We start from the raw sequence: 24,196 nt of genomic DNA on the forward strand, positions 1-24,196 counted from the left end.
GATCTGCTTTAGGTGGCCCTGGGGCTGCTGCCGCGGCCACGCCCATCGGCGTGACGCAGTCGTAGACAGGTTAACAGAAGGTTTAAATTGTGGGATGGGATTCATGACTCCTTATGTAACTGATTGACTTGGCTTCATGATCTTCAGAAACCTGCTAGATTTCATGTGTGCTTGTATGAACTCACTGGTTCCAGCCTGCTGATCACCTGACATCTAACTGCTAAACAGTAACCAGCACAATTGCCATCTACGTGTTTACTATTTACCTGCATCAGTGTTTTACTTCAGCTAACATCTGGAAATATGCCTGAAGAAGGGGACTAGATCCCTGAAAGCTTGCATAATTTAACTTTATCAGTTAGCCATTAAAAGGTATTGCTTTCAAAAGGCTTTGGTTTTTTTTCTACCTACATACTGAAGTACATGAAACACCTCTATTCTATGACTACTACCAGAGTGCATAAAACACCTCCATACTATGACATATTCAGAGAAATTTATAAAACTGCTTTATACCATGACATATTACCAGAGTTTAAAGAACATCTCCATACTATAAAATACTCCCTGGCATATAGCCGGAGTGTATAGAGCAGCTCCATACTGTATTATACTACCAAAATGTATAGAACAACTCCATGTTATGACATACTACAAGAGTGTATTGAACTGCATACTATGACATAGTACAAGAGTGTATAGAACAATTCCATATTACAACGTACTACCAGCCACTGAACGCTTCTAGAGTATAAAAAACACTGCCACATGTCAATGAAAACTAATAATTCCAATAACTAAAACAGGCTAGACAGCAGTTTTAGGGAACACACATCATTTTTAGAATCAAAAACAAAACATTTGTTTCATTAAAAGGTTTCCATTACATAACAAATTCTTTTCTGGATTATTTTTTTTTCTGTGACCATATGTTTTTGGCTATTAAAATATGTCATGACATACCAATGACATTTCTGGCAGTTCCACAGCCCAGATGTGAAATGGGTGGGTGTGGCAGAGAAATCACATCTGAGGCAGGGCAGCTCTGCGCATTAGGAGACCTTCATGACATAGGTTAGAAGTTTCAGTATTTCCAGGAGGTGTTTTATGTGCTGGCCATATGAGGTCATTAATTGCTGGAGCTAGAAAAATCACTGAGTAAATCTCTCTGCCTTAAATACTGTAAAATACTCTTCGATATACTGGAATAAAACTTTGAAACCAAAAATACCCTTTGAAATGTGGGGCTTCTATTTATTTATTTTATTTATTATTTTATTTATTTGTTGTATTTATAAAGCGCCAACATATTACGCAGCGCTGGACATTAATTTAGGTTACAGACAATATTTAGGGGTGACAAACAGCAATATGACAATACAGGAATACAAGAAAACCAGATCACACAGCACAGTATGAGTACAAGGTAATGCTTAGTCAGTCACTGGATGGGAGCATGGAGTTAGGCAAGTTAGGTTCACTCAAATGCATAGCATGGGTGCACAGTAATAGAGGTGCATGATCAGGTAGGACACAAAAGGAGTGAGGAATTCACTGGAATAAAGCTTGAATCTTGGGATGTATCTTGCAACCTTTGCTGGAGCTTGAAGAAACATTTTAAATGATTCCACCATGCAATGTGACCTATTAGTGGAAAAATAAGGTGAACTGAAGTTTTTCTTAAAGTGCATTTAAGTGAAATTTATTTTATTTAGCTAAAAGTACCCTGTAAAGCTTGTTAAAAGCTCTCCTAGATTGGGCACACTAGGCCAATCTAAATGAATAATCTGTGAACAATTTTAACATTTATTTACTGTAAAGCTGGCCATACACTTATAGATTAACAATTGTTTCCTCTCTGAAAGGAATAGGTTTAGGTATGAATCGATTCCTACCATACACTGCACATAAATTCTCAATAGATTCCAGCAGGACATCTTTTGAAAATCAATTGAACTGCAGTGTTGCACTGTTCAATGCAGTGCTATGTCCTACCACTTCTCCTGCCCTCTCCCGAAATGACCTAGATCTTCCATCCTGCCCGATCAATACTTTTTATTGATTTGTGGTGAAAACTGACCGAAAGTCAGTCCACTGGACATTTTGGGGGATTCGAATGGGCGAATCGATAAGTGTATGGGCATCTTAAAACTAAACCTGGATACACTGGTCAATGGGGCCAGAAGATAGATTACTCTCAGATCTGATCGAATCCCTCCACACACTGTACACAAAGTTTGAATAGATTTTCCCGGACTGTGCAAAGCATAGGTCCAGCGAAGCGTTTCCCACCTGTCCGACATCGCTTTCTCTCATGTCTTCTCTACACTGCCCAAGCTTCTTTCTGTCTCTTCTGGGAGCTCTGTGTCCCTGTCACTAGAGGCCAAACCCTAGTAGCACAATGGCACGGAAACTACCTCACCACTAGAGGCCTTTAGTATTTGGCCTTGTTTGTCATATGACACAGCTCCTCAGCTCTGCGTTGATCAGACCTAAATAAAACGCCACTAGTGACACACTCCTGACCCCCGCCGATTGAGCGAAACCTCCCATCCAGCATGATTGACGGAATAAATTTTTGGCTGAAAATCAAACGTTCGGGAATAATTTTCGTCCTTGGTATCTAATCAATTCAATAAAATTATCGACATATTGATAAGTATTGACAAGAGTATAGCAAGCCTAATTATCCCTTCAGATTGCATCGTGTATGGACAACATTAATTTTAAAGCACATCTAAAGTGAGAGGGATACGGAGGCTGCCATATTTATTTCCTTCTAAACAAAACCAGTTGCCTGGCATCCTGCTGATCTGTCCTGCATTAGTAATGTCTGACTCACTCCTGAAACAAGCATATGGTCAAACATCTGATTTGCATCCTTGTTCAGGGTCTATAGCTTAAAGTATTAGAGGCAAAATATTAGCAGGACCAACAACACAAACCTTACCCCTTCCTTAAAGGAGTTATCAGGCAAAAAAAAAAAGTTTCACGTACCTGGAGTTTCTACCAGCCCCATGCAGCCATCCTGTGCCCTCGTAGTCACTCACTGCTGCTCTGGTCCCCCTCCGTCAGCTAGTTTAGTTTTTGCCGACCTCGGGGTCGGCGGGCCGGATTGCGTACATTTTTACGCATTCCCGCTGGTGCAGGAACATTAATACATACATTTTTACGCGTTACTGAACCACTAACGCGTAAAAATGTATGTGTTAATGTTCCTGCACCAGCGGGAATGCGTAAAAATGTACGCAATGTGGCCTGCTGACCCAGAGGTTGGCAAAAACGAAACTAGCTGACGGAGGGGGACCAGAGCAGCAGTGAGTGACTACGAGGGCACAGGATGGCTGCATGGTTCTGGTAGAAGCCCCAGGTAAGTGAAACTTTTTTTTTTGCCTGATAACTCCTTTAACCTCCTGCCGACCGCGTCACGCCGATGGGCGTGGCCACGGCGGCAGCCCCAGGACCGCCGATTAGCGTAAAGTCCTGGGGCCAGCTAATGTAGGAGATTGTGCGCAAGGTGCGCGCGCATCTCCTGCTCGGAAGCCTATGACAGCCGATCGCCATAATTGGCTGGCTGTGGGGAGGGAGGGAAGATAGTTAAAGAAACAGACTTTTTTGAATTAAAAACACGAACAATTACATAGTTACATAGTTATTTTGGTTGAAAAAAGACATACGTCCATCGAGTTCAACCAGTACAAAGTACAACTCCAGCCCGTCCTCCACATACCCCTGTTGATCCAGAGGAAGGCGAAAAAAACCCCACAAGGCATGGTCCAATTAGCCCCAAAAGGGAAAAATTCCTTCCTGACTCCAGATGGCAATCAGATAAAATCCCTGGATCAACATCATTAGGCATAACCTAGTAATTGTAGCCATGGATGTCTTTCAACGCAAGGAAAGCATCTAAGCCCCCTTTAAATGCAGGTATAGAGTTTGCCATAACGACTTCCTGTGGCAATGCATTCCACATCTTAATCACTCTTACTGTAAAGAACCCTTTCCTAAATAAATGGCTAAAACGTTTTTCCTCCATGCGCAGATCATGTCCTATAGTCCTTTGAGAAGGCCTAGGGACAAAAAGCTCATCCGCCAAGCTATTATATTGCCCTCTGATGTATTTATACATGTTAATTAGATCTCCTCTAAGGCGTCTTTTCTCTAGACTAAATAAACCCAGTTTATCTAACCTTTCTTGGTAAGCGAGACCTTCCATCCCACGTATCAATTTTGTAGCTCGTCTCTGCACCTGCTCTAAAACTGCAATATCTTTTTTGTAATGTGGTGCCCAGAACTGAATTCCATATTCCAAATGTGGCCTTACTAGAGAGTTAAACAGGGGCAATATTATGCTAGCATCTCGAGTTTTTATTTCCCTTTTAATGCATCCCAAAATTTTGTTCGCTTTAGCTGCAGCGGCTTGGCATTGAGTACGATTATTTAACCTGTTGTCGATGAATACTCCTAAGTCCTTCTCCATGTTTGATGTCCCCAACTGTATCCCATTTATTTTGTATGGTGCTAGACCATTGGTACGACCAAAAATCATGACTTTACATTTGTCAACATTGAACTTCATCTGCCATGTATGTGCCCATATAGCCATCCCATCCAGATCCTGTTGCAATATGACACTATCTTCCTGAGAGTTGATGATTCTGCACAATTTTGTATCATCTGCAAAAATAGCAACATTGCTCACTACTGCATCTACTAGGTCATTAATAAATAAATTGAAGAGCACTGGACCCAGTACAGACCCCTGTGGGACCCCACTGCTAACAGTCTACCATTTTGAGTACGATCCATTGACCACAACTCTTTGTTTTCTGTCCATTAGCCAGTTCCCTATCCATGCACATAAACTCTTCCCCAGTCCTTGCATCCTCAACTTTTGCACCAGACTTCTGTGGGGAACAGTGTCGAAGGCCTTTGCAAAGTCCAAGTATATCACATCTACAGCATTCCCAATATCCATATTAGCATTCACTACCTCATAAAAGCTGAGCATGTTAGTCAAACAGGACCTGTCTTTAGTAAACTTATGTTGATGCTGAAAAATAAGATTATTTTCTACTATGAAGTCATGTATAGTATCTCTTAGTAACTAACCCCTCAAATAGTTTGCATACAACTGATGTTAAGCTTACAGGTCTATAATTTCCTGGATCAGATTTTTTGCCCTTCTTAAATAATGGGAAAACATGGGCTGTACGCCAATCCACTGGGACTCTGCCAGTTGCAAGAGAGTCACAAAAGATAAGATAAAGGGGCTTAGCTATAACTGAACTTAATTCCCTTAGGACCCGAGGATGCATGCCATCCGGGCCAGGTGCCTTGTCTATTTTTAATTTATTTAGTCTTGCCTTTACTTTTTCCTGCGTTAAGTATTTAATATTACAGTTAGAAGATTGAGACTCTTCTGTCTCTGTAATTTGCAACAGTGCTGTTTCCTTTGTGAAGACAGAAGCAAATAAAGCATTTAATAACTCTGCCTTACCTTGGTCATCCACCATTGAGTTCCCACCCTCATCCTTTAGGAGTCCTATACAGTCAACCTTTCTTTTTTTAGAGTTGATGTACTTGTAAAACTTTTTTGGGTTAGATTTGATATCCCTAGCGATTTGATTTTCTGCTTCGATCTTTGCCAGCCTAATTTCTTTTTTACAATTTTTATTGCACTCCTTATAATTGCTTAGTGCAGCCTCGGTCCCCTTCTGTTTTAGGACCTTATAGGCATTCCTTTTCCTCTTCATTTTATCCCTAACCTTTCTATTCATCCATAGAGGCCTTTTTTTATTCCTAGACATTTTATTTCCATATGGGATATACATACTACAATATTGATTGAGAATAAGTTTAAAAGCTTGCCATTTCCTTTCAGTGTCCTCCTCTTGTAGTACCTTATCCCAGTTCACCAAACTTAGTGCCTGCCTAATTTGATTGAACTTTGCTTTTCTAAAATTCATAGTTTTAGTGGTCCCGCTGCCCCGTGGCCTATCAGTCACCAGATCAAACGTTATCATGTTGTGATCACTATTTCCCAAATGTTCTTGAACCTGCACATTTGATACATTATCTGGTCTATTAGAAATGATCAGATCCAGTAACGCATTCCCCCTAGTTGGTTCCGTTACCATTTGAGTCAAGTAATTGTCCTGTGGTGCTGCCGCCAGAAATCTGCTGCTTTTACCAGAATGGGTAGCCTCAATACCCCAGTCAATGTCTGGAAAGTTGAAGTTGCCCATAATTATGACCTCATTTTTACTTGCAGCTTTTTCAATCTGCTGTAGTAATCGCAGTTCTGCAGCTTCATTAATAAGAGGTGGTCTGTAGCATACCCCAATAAGCAATTGGCAACTTTTATTTCCACCATGAATATTTACCCAAACGGCCTCCACATCTTCGCAATCTTCCTCCCTCTCATCGTTGAGGACAGCTGTAAAATAATTCTTAACAAAGAGACAAACCCCTCCACCTTTTTTCCCTGTTCTATCCCTCCTAAACACATATTTGTACACAAAAAAATAAACATGGGGGGAGCGATCAGGGAGAAAAGGGGGGGGGGGAAATCACTTGTGTGCTGTGTTGTGCGGCCCTGCAGCTTAGCCTTAAAGCTGAAGTGGCCTATTTTACTAAAAATGGCCTGGTCACTAGGGGGGTTTAGCACTGCGGTCCTCAAGAGCTTAAATGCATGAAGTGAAATGACTCCCTGCCCACTTGTACCCACTTTCTTGGGGAAATACTCCAAAACCCCTTATGAATGATTCATGTTGAATATCAGTAACCGCAGTCAGTAATATCAGTAACCGCAGTCAGTAATATCAGTAACCACAGTCAATAACTGGCCTCAGGTAGTGGTACCAAAATCAAATGTACACCTTTTTTATAGTGTTCTGCATTATAGTGCCTTCAATTTAAGGCATCCTGTTATAGTGACCTCTATTACAATGGCTCTAAATTATAGTACCCATTTTTAGCGCCCCAAGACCCATTTTTTTAGTGCCCATTACTTAATGTCCAGCATAGCACTGCCCTCAAATAGTGTACCCATATGGTGTCCCCATTAATGTTGGCTTACATTCTCTCCCTGCATAGATTGGTAAGCAGAATTGTTGTATTCTATTTGGATCTTCTCATGCCTGCTTATCTTCATTGTCAGTCTCTGTTTCTCCATTTAGCCCTGGTCAGGGAATTCCAATCAAGGAAGCAGGGATTTTGGGCGCAAGGGCATCAGGCATGCTTCAGCAGTACCACAGACTGCAATATTTAATTGTGGTTAAGGAACGCTGGGGTGCTTTATTCTGGCCCGAGGTTTGGCAAGTGGCTGTAGCCTCGTTTAGTATTAGGCAAGTGGCGCAGAAGGATTGGTAAGTGGTGCCAGCTTCAGCAAGTGTTATGGTGTGAGGTTCAGTAAGAGGCCCAGGCTTTGGTAAATATTTGGTAAGTGGTGGCAAGCTAACAGTAAGTGATGCCATGTTCAGGAAGTGTTTAGCAAAGGGCAGAGGGTGATCGGTAAGCAACGCCAGCTTGCTAATATTTAGCAAGCAACAGCAAGCTATTGGTAAGTGTTGCTGGCTTTGGAAGCAGTAGGAGAGTTAGCCTTAGGGATAGCGGTAGGAAGGTTAGAGTGGTAGGGTAGGGGGAGGTTAGAGAAGGGTACCACCAATCGCTAAAAACCCACTGTAAGGTGTACCTGAATATCGGTAACGGTATGCAACGAAAAGGAAAGGACACAGAGAGCCCAATAAAGGTAGAAATGAAGAACAAGTAAGCATGGCTATACTCACAAACTAGGGTTACCACTCAGGCAACCACTGTAAATGTTCCCTATTACCTGTTGCCCCTACCATAACCTTTAGAAGTGCACCAAACCTGCCAAATATTCTTGCATCAAGCTGCCTACACAATCCCACCACCCATACAGACCATACCCACTGACAATCTAGCCCAGGCTCTTCACCATGCAATAAACCCAGTTGCCAAGCCTGCAAGTTTGTTAACCATACAGATGCTTTTTCATCCACAGTTTCCCAGTGCAATTATCCCATCAAAGAAACTATCACCTGTTCTTCCAGATACGTGATATACGTAATATCCTGTCCATGTCAACTTCAATACATAGGACGAACTACACAACTGGTACTTAGCAGAATTGGCCAACAAAACACCAATATCCTCAAACACTACTTGCACAGTTTATCACGCCACTTCAGCACCGTGTACAATAGCAATCCTAATCTCTTTCACATCACCCTGATCAGAACAATTCACCAGACCCACCCGGATGCTTTTGAAATGCTTAAAAGAAACCAGAGACCAGTTAATATAAAAGTTTTATACATACAGGCCGAAGTTACAGGACCCGGTACCGGAGCTGGAGAAGGCTGAGGATGGCGGCGTTGGAGAGATCTGTGCGGAGGGGACTGGAGGAAACCCCAGGTATGTATAAATCTTTTATATTAACTGGTCTATGGTACACTTTAAGAAACTAGAAATGTAATGGCTACAGATACTTAAAACTCTTACTCCAAGCGGTTTGAATGAACAGCTTGAAAAAATCTATTATTAACCTCTCACCCTACAATATAGTTTTTATTTTAGTCCTATCTTTTACTTAGCCTCCTGTTTTAATTGAGTTTTATCATGTCAATTTGATTACATTCTCCTATCTCCTATCACACCTTTATTATTACCAATTTTATTGTATTATATTAAAATATATTTTATTTTTTATTTTTTACTGCCATTCTTACTACTTGTTTTACCTGTGTATTATTTGTCATTGTAGTATACTCTCACCGTGTTATATATTTAATTCATTCTTTTGACTTATTTATTGTATTTATAAAGCGCCAACATATTACGCAGCGCTTCAGGTTGTGCACCCACACAAGAAAACAGGGCTGTGGAGTCGGAGCTGTAGTCTGTGTCGGAGCAATTTTGAGTACCTGTGTAATGATCTGCTCAGCTGCCTGTGCAGGCAGGCAGCTTTTTCACCATTGTTTAGGTTTGCATGCTGCAGGACTCTGGAAAGGAGAGCTTCTGTCAGTTTTGCAGCTTGAGCTTGCTGAGGAATTTGCATGCGTTGTCATGCAAATTGCCTGGCCACATTCATTGGAGGCATGTACTATAAGTACTATGTGTTTCCCACAATGCTGGGCTGGTCATAAGGATTCCTTCCTGTGAAACACTCCTGGAGGAGTGTCAGCCTTACTCTCTGTTTGAAGATCAGCTTAGAGTAATTTCTGAAACTGCGCTAGGCAGGTTCCCCTAGTGCAGTTAGGATTGCTTATCTGTTTTGTTTGTTCTGTTGCGATTGTCCTGTCCCAGCGGTGGTCGACACGAAATCGTTCTGATTTCTGTTCTTGGAGTATAGCTGGTGCAGCGGTTGCTACCAGCTATCTCTTCTGATCTGTCTCACTTGGATCGCACTACCATCCTGCGCTAGTGCTGTGGATCCTTCTGTTCTGCTACTCTGTCTGCCTGGATCGCACTCGCCTAGCGCTAGTGCTGTGGATCCTTCTGTTCTGCTACTCTGTACCTGGATCGTGCTGGCGTCCTGCGCTGGTGCTGTAGATCCTTCTGTTCTGTCTTCCCGATCGCGCTAGCCACTTTCGCTAGTCCTGTGGATCCTATCTCTCGCTTGTCCCTGTTTTCGTGTGTCTGTCTTGTTTGCTACGAACGCTTGCTGGAGGCTCGGTGAGGTAACCGTTAAGCAAGCGCTCGCGTCCTGTTACATGTTTGTCTGTCGGTGGTTAGTTAGGCGTGCTTGTCTCTATTGTGCTTATCACGTGGAGACCGCACATGAACGCATGCACTGTTGCGAATGAGTGCGGTGTTCGCGTTCAGTTAGCGTTTGTTATTTTCCTTATCTCCTCATTGTATGATTTGCTGTGCCTTTGCTATCCTCGTATTCTGTTCTGATCTGCCTTGTGTCACTCATGGCAATCCCCTTTCTTGCGGTTGCGTTTCTGTTTCGTATCTGCTGTTGTGTGTGCGCTGTCGCGGGGTGGCGACTAGATTGGCGCACACACATACAACCTGTCCCTTTGCTCGTGCTCATTCGCAATCGCTTCTCTTGCGATTGCGGTCTGCGCTTCGTACAATTCCTGTCTGGCATTTGTGGAGGTACAGAGGATTGGTTCCTCTGCACTCCTCAGCGCCATCTGCCGACAGGAATTTCCCTCTACGGGTGCGTAGCACCTTTTGCTGGGTTCCTGCAATTATACGCTTGTGCAGGATTTCCACCGTATCGGCGCACGCTTTGTGCGCTGATCACGGAGAAAGTTCCACAATCGTTACAACCTGATCACGGAGAAAGTTCCACAATCGTTACAACCTGGAGTCAGAGTTGGAGGCTTCATAAACTGAGGAGTTGATTGATTTTTGTACCGACTCCACAGATCTGAAGAATAACCCTCGGTGGGATATTTACATACTGGCAATATGTTGTTCCTTTTTATGCATGCTATATGAATGCATTTTTGTACGCATAGAGATACATGGGTGTGTGTGTCTATGTATTTATATGTGTGTTTATTTGTATGTATTTGTATGCATATATGTATAGATGTGGGTATATATGTGTATATATTTATCATATAATGCGCGTTTATATCAGTGCCCATCCACCATTCCATCAACTCCTTAAAGTGAACCCAAGGTGAGAGTGATCTGGAGGCTGCCATATTTGTTTCTTTTTAAACAATACTAATTGCCTGGCAGTCCTCCTGATCTATTTGGCTGCAGTAGTGACTGAATAACACCAGAAATAAGCAAGCAGCTAATCTTGTCAGCTCTGACAGTATTGTCAGAAACACCCGATCTGCTGCATGCATGTTCAGGGTCTATGGCTGAAAGTATTAGAGGCAGAGGATCAGCAGGATAGCCAGGCAACTGGTATTTGTTAAAAGGAAATAAATATTGCAGCCTCATCTCGGGTTCACTTAAAAGGGACCCCGAGGTGGGCTCATAAAAAAAAAAAAAAAATGCTAACTGATCCAGGGGGCTGAGCGGATCAGGTAGCCGCCAAAACCACAGCTCCCCGCCACTCCTGTGGGCCACACTGACCCACTTTCACTTTTGTGACTTTTGGGTCACTGCGCTGGAAGGAGAGACATCTCTCTCTCCAAGCGTGCAGGGAGGCCGGGGAGCAGCAGGGGGCATGGCCAGAGAGAGAGTTGCCCAATGGCAGCACTGGAAAGCCTGTAGGAACCCCTCTAGCTGGCGTTTTGAACAGGGAATCCCTTTCCTCTATTTACCTTCCGAGATAGCAACAAATAATGTCGCTTATTTTGGGGGGCTATGGCGCAGGTGGGGGGGGGGGAAGAGAGCAGGAGTGTGAGGACACAGAGGCATGTCATGAGTTAGGGAACATGCCTCAGTGTCCCATCTGCCCCCCAAGGAACCATCTCAGGTTCTCTTTAATTCTTCTTCTTTTTAACCTTCCCCACCCCCCAGATGTTCCTTTACTTATACCTATTCTACAACCCCCCCATCCCCTCCCACCATGACAGGTCCTAGCATTTGCTAGTACTCCCCTTGTTACTTATATGGTTTGTTTCTTATTTTTCATAGCACTTTATATTAAAGCAATGATTTTCATTTTCCCATACTCTCATATAAATTCTGTATGTATGTATGTATGTATGTTTGCACATACAATTTGCATATCATGTCTAAGTTATTTAAGATTTAATATCTATCCGATTTTGTGTCTACTTGGAGGAGGAGGTAAGTCCACCACTACATCCTCTACTTTTAAAGATGTTAGCGATTTTTTTTTCTGTTGGTGCCTCTGTACACCTATTTATCGGTAACAGTATGTCACACCAATATTCAAACTATCGACAGTTCATGCCCCCATATTCCTTTGTGGCTAATATACCTGTATGAGCGTATATCTTTTTAAAGAGACTCTGAAGCGTTAAAAAATACCTATTTTTATTTCAGAATCCTCTTCAGCAGTATGAGCTAAGATGAATTGCCAACTCCCCGCGGCGGTACAAGGTCTTTATCCCCCAAAAAGCAAGGAAAATTCTACGGCTTTCAAAGTCACAGATTTTGCTGCCCGGGGGAGGCAGAGCTTTGTGCTGCAGCTCTGCCTCCAGTCCAATCAATCACCGCTGATCGCTGCCTCTCCCCTCCCCTCTCAGTCTTCTTTCAAAGAGAGGGGCGGGGAGAGGCGGTGATCGGCGGTGATTGAAAGCTCTGCCTCCTCCAGGAAGTACCGGAGGTTTCTGCCCGGGGGATTTCGGGGGGAATAAAAACCTTGTACGGCTTCGAGGTTGCAGCAAATCATCTTAGCTTATACTGCTGAAGAGGATTCTGAAATAAAAAGAGTTTTTTTTTAACACCTTAGACTCTCTTTATAGGAAATCTAAAGTGAAAGTAATGTGCCCAGTTTAACTTATCTGAGGCTCCTTCCAGTCCCCTGTAGACCTCCTGTTCCCTTGATGTTGTTCCACTCTATTCCATTCACCAGCTGTCCTCTCTGAAAGCTGCTGATTACTGTGTAGGGGTGGCCCTGGCTGAATGCCTCCTCGATCACGCTCCCGTTGCTGGGGGTGTTCTTTTTTGCTTGCAGCCAGTGTCAGAGTGGGAGCTGGAAAAGCTGAGGAAATCCACTTGCTGGCCAAGCAGAAGTAATCAGCTGTTGCTGCTCACAGTGAAGACTTGCTGCAGGTTTCTATTGGGAGTCATATCACAGGGTTTCTGCTGCTTGGCCATCAGGTGGATTTCCTCAATTTTTCGATCTCCCAGTCCGACACTGCTTGCAGCGAATGGTACTGGCTATCGGAGGCACTTTCAGATTGAAAAGGCCTAGTCAGTTCGATGTTGCAGTGGTAGGTGGTACAAATGTACATTCGTGTACCCTAATTATTCAAACAAGATTTGATAAGAAATGTTGAGAGTTGCACCAAGAGCTATCTCCATTTCTTTAGATATGGCTGCGGTTTCCAGTGGGATGATGTGCTTGAACACATCAGCCATAGCAAGAAATTAAATTAAGACTCAGTCAACACTACACAATACAAATCTGTGGCAAACACAGTCACCATCCATAAACCATGAACACATGTTCTGTTCACACATGTCCAATGTCGGACATCTCTTACTAGTATTGGCATTATGAAATGTCCAACTTCTGGTCAACGTGCGGAAAAGGTGTTAACCACTTCTGGTGGTGCCAGCCTCCTTTCTACATTTGACTACTGAGGATTCTGAGGATACAGGGATCCAAGGCTTGGGCACACAACAGTTCCTTCCTATGGATGAGTGCTCCTCCAACTTCTGTTTTTGATCTGTACTTGTATCCACGGAGAGACAAGCACCATGGAGGACATTATTACTGGGGATACCCCAGAAACTTTATCCTACACTGCTGATCAGGCCAACAGGATTATGGCACGATTTGATGGTGAAGCAGGTTTTCTTCAAGCACCGGATATTAAATCGGTTAAACGAGAGTTGGAGAATTTACGCAAACGGCGCATTGATTTGGATTTGCATGCCAAAACCTTGGTGGAGTATTGTAAATCTAAAAAGATCCCCAGGGCAGTACGCTCCCCTATTTACCCTATGTTGTTTACAGATGATGTTGATTTCTGTTCCGGATGGGCAAGGATATGGAATAAGGCCTCCTTTGATGCCATGATACATACGGTGGCACGGATCCAAAAAGAATTACCCATTATCGACAGTAAGATCAATGTCATTGGTGATCGATTAAAGGAGTGTATGCCGGATGGGGAATTTCAGTCATATGTCGATGGCTTGAACAAAAAGATGGAGGAGTACAGGAAAAATGGTGAGGAGATCAAGAGATCGAAATATCATCGTGATCTCTCAGATTACACTACGGGCTATGTTTATGCCTGGCAAAGGGCCTCTGGAGCCTCGAGAGGCAGAAGGAATCCTAAACCTGGACGCCCTAAACGGAGGGACCCTAGACCAGTTACCTCTGAGCCACAATCCTCATCCAGTGATGTTTTACCATCCTCCCGGGAGGTCTCACCGAATGGCCGAGGAGGAGGAGAAGGAGAGGGGGCAGGAGGTATAAGCAAAGTAGGCACCAAAGGCCAGATGACCCTCAGACAAAGAAAGGACCAGAAGGTCCCTCACTAGTAGTGAATATCTCCAGCCATGAATTATCTACCATTGAGGAACGAGTACTGAATTATGGACTCTCTTTTTGCCCGACTCATAAACCAGATTTTTTTGTGCTTGATCAAGAACTGTTTCGCTTCTTCCGTAACATCAAACTAAAGCATTTTTTTGGCACTAGACATGACTTTCCGGTGGAAAATAGAGAAAACATGGATGTGCTGTCACTGAGGAACACTGGACTTAGGAACAAAAGTCGTTTTACACCCCCTAGCCACCCAATAATTGATGTGTTCATGGAGAGAGTTAAGGAAGAGATTGGTGGGATAGAGTCAAGGGCCGGTACCTTTAGTGTGGACTTTAATTTGAGTAGGGAGGAGCATATAGCATTAGTTGGTCTAGGACAACGCACGGAGATAACAATACGTCCAGCAGATAAAGGAGGTGCAGTTGTAGTGTTAGATACATTGTATTATGAACAGGAGATCTTGGGACAATTAGCACAACAGGATGTATATGCTAAGGTGGAGGGGGACCCGACAAGAGCAGTGCAGCTGTGTATCAAATCTGTACTTGATGATGCGAAATCTTGTAATATTATTGATGATAACCTCTTTACTTTCCTCCAACAGGATTCACCCAAGATCCCAACTTTTTACACCCTTCCTAAAATACACAAGGGCCCACGCCGGCCACCGGGGAGACCCATTGTGGCCGGCGTGGGTTCTGTATTTGTACCCCTTGCCCAATATGTAGATCGTCTACTCCAACCTATTGTTACCTCTCTTACATCCTACATTAGAGATACTGACATGTTCCTTACCAAATTGAGATCACTTGACATCTCTGGAGATGAGACTCTCCTCGTTACTCTTGATGTCGAGAGCCTCTACACCTCCATCCCTCATGATGGGGGTGTAGAGGCCGTAGAATGGTATTTGATGCAATATGCAGATATGTCTGAACCTCAGAGACAGTTCATTGTGAAGTTGTTGAATATTATTTTGAGACGTAATTATTTTTCTTTTCAGGATTCCTTTTATGTCCAGCGACGAGGTACTGCGATGGGGTCGAATGTGGCCCCGTCCTATGCGGGACTTTTCATGGGTCAGTATGAAGACAGTTTTGTATACACCCACCCACTTTTTCACCGGCACGCTAAGTGCTGGTGGAGATATATTAACGACATTTTTTGTTTGTGGGCGGGGGCCACATTCGACCCTCGTTGACTTAGTTGCCTCCCTACATTCTTGTTGTCCAGTGATTAGACTAACTGTACATGCAGACAGCTGTGAGGCAACTTTTCTGGACACACGCATTATTAGGAGACAGGATAAATTAATTACCAATTTATATGTAAAACCCACCGATAGAAATTCATTGCTACACTACCAAAGCTTCCACCCTCCCCCAATAAAAAATGCCATTCCAACCGGCCAGTTAAAACGTGTTGAAAAAATAGTCTCTTGTGATGCTGAGGCAGTAACTCAGAAGAATATATTGAAACAAAAGTTTTTGGACAGGGGTTATCCTGATAGGACCCTGATTCCAAGAAATCACAAAACTCGTCGTGATCTTAAGCAATTTCGTATGCCATTTGTCTCTACATACAACACGTGTAGCGAACTGGTTGGATGGGCAATTCGACACCATTGGCATCTGTTACAAGATGCGTTTCCCACGATACCTGAATTTAGGTACCCTCCATTAATGTCTTTCAGAAGGGCCCCTACTGTTAGAGACAAGGTCTTCCATCATCACCAGCCGAGGACACAGGTCATGCAAAACAGACATGGTACTTTTCCGTGCCTCAGTTGCCATCTTTGTAGCCATATAGCTAAAGGTGGGTCTTTCACGCATCCCACCACAGGGGAAAGATTCACGGTTAGACACAGATATACCTGTGATTCTAGTTACGTAGTGTATTTAATTAAATGCCCCTGTGGATTGGGATACGTGGGTATGACCACCAATGCATTGAAGGTCAGAATGTCTGGCCATAAGACAGCCATACGTGGCAAGGATATGACCCAGGCTGTGTCTAGCCATTTTGTTTCAGCTAGACACAATTTGTCCCAATTTAAAGTTCAGGTTATTGACAGTGTTCCGAGTAATTGGCGAGGGAGATTAAATAGACAGGATGAGTTAGCCAAAAGAGAGGCCTGGTGGATTAGAAGGTTGCATGTGATGGGAAAGGGATGACTTAATAGGGAATACGATCTAAGTTTTTGTGTTTAATTTTCCTGTTGAATCTGTAAATAGTGATGTGGGATATTTACTATGATAAGAGGCAGCTATTATGCTGTTCTAGGGGGTGTGGAGTACTGGTTGGAAGCATTATAATATTTTTGAATACTTTGATTTTTTTTGCAGTGATGTGTTTTTTTCTTCTTTTCCTTTTTCTTTAGTCCCTGTGAGCTGATGGAGGGAAGAACTTTGTGGCCTGGTGAGAATTGTTCTCTCTAGTTATGCGATTTCCACGTGTATAATGTTGGGCATTAGTTCTAGGCGTGACTTGATTTGAGTCCCGCCATGATGCTATGCATTATATCCTCTTTTTGTGCATCCATTTTTTATGCGCCCTGAAGGCATTTTTGCGACGTTTTTTTCGCATTAATGTGGCATTTGGTATGAACAGTATGCGACTATGTTGCGTTCAGTACCACGCGTTATGCGTCTTTTTGTACGCGTCCATTATAGAGTTATGCGGCCAGGGGGCGTTTTTACGTCGGTCTGCACGCATTATTATTGCGTTGGCATTAGTAGCGGCATGCGGTTATCTAGCGTCCAGTATTACGCATTATGCGTCTTTTTGTATGCATTGTTTTGATAATGCGTTTGGATGGCGAGTTACGGCGGCTATTATGCATTGATATCGCGTCTATAGGACGCGTATTATGCGGACATTTGTACGCGTTTACCATGCCATATTAAGATGGGTGGGCCGTTGGAGCCTGTCCCTATTGGTGCATGTGATCTTTGTTTACAATGCACTTCCTGCTTTTACATGTGGAACTTTCTCTGCCATGCTGCGATGGGCTGTCCTTGGTCAGCTGACTGGGAGGTATGTTTTGATGACATCACACACTGCCTGTTCCCCATCAGTTCCATCCGCAATCCGCATGCCCTTGCACTCTGATTGGTGTTTCTGATTTTGAAATGATTGGCTAATTGATGCATAGACCAGTATATAAGGGTGTGGTCATTGTTGCTAACATTGTATGGGCTGTTCGGCTTGAGAAAGAGCTATAACAGCTCGAAACAGCGGGCTGGCCGCCAAAGCCTTATTTTTGACCATGCTGTCATTTTATGACTGATCAATAAAGAGCTAATTTTTACTTTTCTACTTCTGGTGGTGCCAGCCTCCTTTCTACATTTGACTACTGAGGATTCTGAGGATACAGGGATCCAAGGCTTGGGCACACAACAGTTCCTTCCTATGGATGAGTGCTCCTCCATCTTCTGTTTTTGTGTTAACCACTGTGAGTTTTTGTTCTGTCACCAACACAATGGACCTGTGTAAATCGATCTGATGGATAACATAGTTCATTGCGCAATAAACAAATTAAAAAAGGTCTCTGTTCCATTTGAATTTCCCACTGTGGCTGATATGACCAGCTGCTGTAGTCTGCCACCAGTTCCAACTAATCTATAAATAGAGGCTGCAGGCAGTTAAGTGGTAAAGCTCAAAGGTGATGCACAGGATACTAAGGTTCCTGTCGCATTTGATTTGGGCACAGGGGGAGACCGAGAGGTGGATCTCCCTGTGCAAGGTAATCTATGGTAATACAACAAATATATTGCCCTACTGATAACCTAATTTCTCCCCCTTGCATGTAATTCAGGGTCTTTCTACTGCTGGCATAGACTTAATAACGGCGTCCAAATATGGAGGGCAAGCGGGCGGCGAGGTGACCTGCTTCGGGATAGACAAGTTAGACCATCATCTCCAGAATGGGTATTTTAGCCGATTATTCTGATTTCACCATAAGCCATCATTCCTATTACCTGGCCACAGGGTCTACTGGTTTGCTCAAAGAGCTTATGTGACCACCAATAGAGGGAGCAGTGCTCTGGAAGTGTGGAGGGGAGGGGCTATATCATTCTTCTGTTTTCCTGCTTCCCCCTGCTGACAACTATACCAAGCTTTTATAGGAGTTGTGGAGAATGCCGCATGTTTTGATCTGCTATAGCCAAGGGTTGAATGGAGATTTGCAGCTTACACTTCAATGTGCATTTTCTTTTCAATTCTCAATTATTTAATGGTCTTGTGTTTATGAAAAGACTGAGGATAATGTACATTTCTTGCAGAATTTTGCATCTAATGGGGTTTCTTGTCCTTGGATTGTATTGGTTTACCTGCTTTCAATATATGTGGCGCATTTGTTGAGCAGGTTTAATTTGGTGTTCTCGTATCCCCTGAAAGCATCACAGAGAATATTTCAAGAGGCAGAAATGGTGACGAGCCTTTAGAAACTGGTTGGCTTGGGGCAAACATCTAAGGGTGCATACACACATCCAATTTTGATTTGATTTTACCACCACTATGTAGAATGAGAGCTTACCTGCACATTCTGTTCATAGTATTTAAAATCTGATGGCCCTCATACAACATGGAAGTGGTAAAGAACAAAATTGGGTGTGTGGGTGGGTGCATGCCGCCTGCTGTTCACACATCACAAAATATGTTCCTGTGGTGCACACTTATATAGGACTGATGTCGTTTGTTTTTGCTCTTTTTGGGGGGCATCTGTATTTAAAAAATTTTTTTAAACAGTTCTACTTACCTGGGGCTTCCTTCAGCCCCTGGCAGCATATCTGTCCCTTCCCGCAGCTCTGGTGTCCTGGGATTCCATCCATTGCAGATGCCGACCTCACCAAGTTGTCATCTTCTGCGTCTGTGTGAGCGATCTGGAACCTTCTGCGCCTGGGCAAAACACTCCAGACCACGTGAGCGCGATCACGAGCGGCACGGCCGTGCAGTAGATGACCTGGCGAGGTCGGCATCTGCAATGGAGGGGATGTCGGGACACTGGAGCTGTGGTAAGGGACAGATAGGCTGCCAGGGGCTGGAGGAAGCCCCAGGTAAGTAGATCTCTTTTTTTTTATTATTTTAGCTTGGGTGTATCCTTCAAGTCCTTTTTTGCCCACTGGTCAAATTGCTTGTGTGTTTTACATTTGTACTGTGCTGCTGTTTGTTTGTGTGTTTTAATGTATATGAATGTGCACAGTATGCGTTGTAATATGCACATGTGACTGTGATAAGCAATGTGAAGGCAGCCTAAAGTAGTCTGTAAATCTGTTTTTTGATCACATGCCAGAAAGTATGGGATGACTTTAACCATATCATTAAATGTTGGGTTCCTTCTATTTCCAGATCAACATTTGAATACAACAAATCTTACCGTTATGTCAGTTGTGTTATAGTGAGACATTATTTTGAAATGTACTTTGTGAAAAGGTGTTCATCCTACATGTTTCAACACACTAGGACTGACCTGTTTGTGAGGGTAGACATTGATGTGGCACTTTATACACTCTTGACCCATGTTGGCCCACGAATTCCCACTCATCCATTTCCGCTTGCATTTTGGACATTTGTATTCTCCAAAACATCGTTTCTTGCCTTGATAGGGTGTAAGACCTTCACCTTTTGGACGAGCCTGTAAAAATGTAGCATAATGGTTATCCAGAAGTCAGTCCTGAACACCATGTTTAAAGTGAACCTGTGCTAAACATTAGCAAATGAATCTGTGTACTTTGTTTTGCAGGCAGAAGTAATTCAACACATTTTCACTCTTTTGTCAGAGTTTACAGAGATTTCAGTGACCTAATGTGATTTATAGTTTAAAATTCAACTTTTCATGAGAAAATCAATGTACTCCCATCCTTTGCCACCTATATGCCTTTCAACTGACTCATCACTGTGGTAGGATGAAAGGCAGCTTCACCTATATACCCCATTTAAAAAAAACATTTTTTAAATATCTTACACAATCTCATCTGGACTATTGTAACATACTACTTTGTGGACTACCAACTAAAAGACTGGCACTGCTCCAATCTGTACTGAACTCAGCTGCTCATCTCATTCATCTTTCTTCCTCTGCTGTCCCTCTCTGTCAAGCTCTTCATTGGCTACCAACCCAATCACAATCTCAGATCTGCACATGAGCTTCTTTTGTCCTCTAGAATCACCTCCTCGCATTCGCATATACAAGATCGCATATACAAGATTTCACATGTGCTTTACCCCTTCTCTGGAATGCCCTTCCACAACACATCCATCACTCTCTAACCTTTGATCTCTTTAACCACCCTGGCGTTCTGATTAAATCGCCAGGGTGGCTGCGGGAGGGTTTTTTTTAAATAAAAAAAAAACTATTTCATGCAGCCAACTGAAAGTTGGCTGCATGAAAGCCCACTAGAGGGCGCTCCGGAGGCGATCTTCCGATCGCCTCCGGCGCCCAGAATAAACAAGGAAGGCCGCAATGAGCGGCCTTCCTTGTTTTGCTTATATCGTCGCCATAGCGACGAGCGGAGTGACGTCATCGACGTCAGCCGACGTCCTGACGTCAGCCGCCTCCGATCCAGCCCTTAGCGCTGGCCGGAACTTTTTGTTCCGGCTACGCTGGGCTCAGGCGGCTGGGGGGACCCTCTTTCGCCGCTGCTCGCGGCGAATCGCCGCAGAGCGGCGGCGATCAGGCAGCACACGCGGCTGGCAAAGTGCCGGCTGCGTGTGCTGCTTTTTATTTCATTAAAATCGGCCCAGCTGGGCCTGAGCGGCAGCCGCTGGCGGTGTTGGACGAGCTGAGCTCGTCCAGACCGCTCAGCTGGTTAAACACTCTCTCAAAACTCACTTTTCCACTCAAGGACCTTAGGACCTTCCCCTTTTTGGGCCCTTAAGTAGCTAGTGTGCAGGGGGTTTAGGCAGGTAGTGTGTGTGTGTGTGTGTGGGGTTGGTGGTGGTTAAGAGTTAGGCCTTAGGTAGGTAGTTTCTGCGGGGGGAATAAAGGTTAGGCATTACATAGGTGGTTTGTGTGGGGGGTTAAGAGTTAGGTAGTTTGTGTGTGTGGGTGGGGGTTAAGGGTTAGGCATTAGGTAACTAGCTCATGGGGGGGGGGGGAGGTTAAAGGTTAGGCATCTTTATTGCACGGACACCTTGTTTCTCCCTTATTCCTTTAGATTGTAAGCTTGCAAGGGCAGGGCTCTCTCCCTCATTTGTGTTTTGAAATTCAATATACATTTTATTCATCACTAGTGACCTAAACCCGTTTGAAAACAGGCTCTAGGTCTGTCATCACGGCGCGCACACCCGCCCGCCGTGTGCACCCACCGCCAGCCCACTCGCCCTGCGTACTGTGCCAACAGCTGTCAGTGCTTGACATGTGCAGTAGCGCAAAAGCACACACAGGACGCAGGGACACTTGCCAATTAGTAGGTAGGATGTTACTTTTGTCACTGTAATTACCAATTCTGTATTTTGTATCTATTCTGTATTTTGTCACCAATTCTGTATTTCATATATTGGGTTATACCATTTGTCTGTATTATTATGCACCCCGTGTTCGTTTCTTACTTTGTACAGCGCCACAGAATATGTTGGCGCTTTCTAAATCAATAATAATAATTTTTTGCTGCATCCATAATTCTCATCAATTTTACCTTAATTATATTTAGCATGTTAATAGGTAATGGAATTTCATCTCTCTCTGAAAAAAGTTGTGCAGTAATACAAGTTGTAGCAACCTTCTGTCCTATGCTCTATATACAGTAATTGCATTACCGCTTATAGAGAACTTGTCCTCAATGGTTTATGGAGTGAGACTTAAAGGGAACCTGAACTGAGTAAAATTATTTAAAATAAACACATGAGGTAACTTTATATGAACATTACATAGTTACCTTGCCATCAGTTCCTCTCAGAAGCTCACCATTTTCTTATGATAACAATCCTTTACAGTTCTGACAACATTTTGTCAAAACTGAAATATATCAGTTACTGTCAGTTATATATCAGTTGAAGCAAGAAGTTATCAGATGATGTCAGTTATAGCTGAGAGGGCAACTGATGTGCCAGGTAATGTCCATGTTTCCCTATGGCTCAAGTGGGCGATGTTACAGTTTAACAGTGTGCTGATCAGAAAGCTGTTATGGGGTAATGGCCATTTTCAAAATGGAGGACAGAGAATTCCATTGATCACAGTGGACAAACGGGACACAGGAGAGGAGAAAGGGATTGATGAGTAGACTACACGGGAGGTAAGTATGACTGGTGCATGTTAATTTCGACATTTAATTTTCAGTTCAGGTATTCTTTAAGAAGGAACTATAACCAAGCATTCATCCCAATCAGTAGCTGATACCTCCTTTCCCACAAGAAATCTTTACCTTTTCTTAAAATGATCATCTCAAAAAGATCATAACAGCTTCTTTGAACTGCCAAGCAAGCAGTATCTCCCTCGGTGCATATGTACTTCTATTAGAAAAAAAACTTTTAGCCTTCCCCATTGTTGGGGGTGTGGTTTATAGTGGTAGTTATATGTGGTTAGTGCATTTTTACTCAGCACTGTTTATACTGTATGTGGCTCCCTATGCCTGTATAGCAGCGCTTCAGCTCTTATGTTGACAGCTACATGAATAGCTGGACTATGTGAATGATTCACTTGCTGTGTACCTTCAATAAAAGGCCATCAGTATTTCTTTCCACATTCTACAGGTGTAGCACATTGCAGGCTTGGTAATGAGCCACAGGCTGTACTGCAGCTCCAATTACTGCAGTCCACTGGCTACTATTATCAGCTTAGATTTTATGGCTTCACTTTCAATGGCATTCCTATTTCCTTACATAATTCCACACAGCTATTTCACTGTGATCTTGCATCCATGGCAACTATATTTAGTTTATAGACAGTCTTAGAAAAGACCAACCGTATGAATGTCTGCTCAACTGATTATTGCAAGAAAAGGGGGAAAAAGAGAGCGCTGTGATAACTTTTTTTACTGCCATACAATTAATGCACTAAATTATTGCACAAGTTAAAATCCAATTAAATATACTTATCTCACAACGCTCATCCCCGCAGGCCACGGAGGATTCAGTGTGACATGTGGATTGCCCAGTCTTGTGACTTATAACAACGGCCCTTCAACAGTGCAGGATTTGAGGTAGCTAATCAGCACTGCTGAGGCACTAATTATCCCATCTGTGAACGTCTGCAGTTTCCTGCAAAGTATGGACTGTTGGTGTGTTCATGTTTTTTGGACTCAGGGTGAAGCTGAAAATGATTCACCCTCCTCCTGCAAAAGTCCCAGCAGCGTTAATTACTATTCCCCCTGTCTAATGGCCCATACTCACGGGCTACAATTGTCGCCGCAAAATGCGGCGCGCGCGTGTTGCGGCAACAGGTCGCCCGTGAGTATGCGGCGTTGCACGGGCGCGCAGCCCGACCTTTCGCCCGTCGCTGTCGCCGGGCGATTGGCGCGGTCAATCGCCTGCCGACAGTTGCCGCCGCAACTGTTGCTAGTCCGCGTGAGTACGCGGACTAGCGACAGCAACATAATTGCAAATAGACGGCGCTTCCGGCGGTGGAGGGACAACAGCGACAGTTTCCGCCGCATCAGTTGCCAGGTCCCTCCACCGTGTGTATGCGGAGGGACCTGGCGACGAGCTGTCGCCGGCATGTCGCCCACACGCTCCCGTGTGCTAGCGACATGCCAAAAAGTTGCCCGTGAGTATGGGCCATAATACGTAATTCAGCTGCCTGCTTTTTCTGGCGGCCACCTTATTTTATTATTGTAATTTCGGCTCCGTCTCTCGACAGCACCAAAAGTACTAATCACCACTATAGCCATAATTCACATTACAGCCTATGGTGGCGCCTGGTGTGCCCAAATTTCCAGTGCCGTTTTGCCCAATTCGGCTGTTGGTGGGCTTTGAGGACAGAGTTGGGAAGCCACAACAAACTTTCTGCCACACTGTGTTTAAAAACCTACATGGAAATGCCACACTACTGACTATCGCACTGCGCAGCTGGTGCACACTTATTCCATAAATGTGTTGGCAGGTCAACCTCTAAGCAGTGTG

General features: G+C 43.7%; 1 protein-coding gene across 2 annotated transcripts in view; it reads right to left on the reverse strand.

Annotated features, from left to right (window-relative positions):
• Positions 1-24,196, reverse strand: part of ZCCHC24 (zinc finger CCHC-type containing 24) — a 223,995-nt gene that overhangs the window by 16,344 nt on the left and 183,455 nt on the right. For both annotated transcript variants that reach the window (XM_068255460.1, XM_068255459.1), the window contains exon 3: positions 19,608-19,772. In XM_068255460.1, the coding sequence (XP_068111561.1) occupies positions 19,608-19,772 (165 nt within the window). The remainder of the gene's footprint in view (positions 1-19,607; positions 19,773-24,196) is intronic.

Source organism: Hyperolius riggenbachi, chromosome 10 (genome assembly GCF_040937935.1).
Source record: "Hyperolius riggenbachi isolate aHypRig1 chromosome 10, aHypRig1.pri, whole genome shotgun sequence".
In the NCBI taxonomy this organism is placed as follows: Eukaryota; Metazoa; Chordata; class Amphibia; order Anura; family Hyperoliidae; genus Hyperolius; species Hyperolius riggenbachi.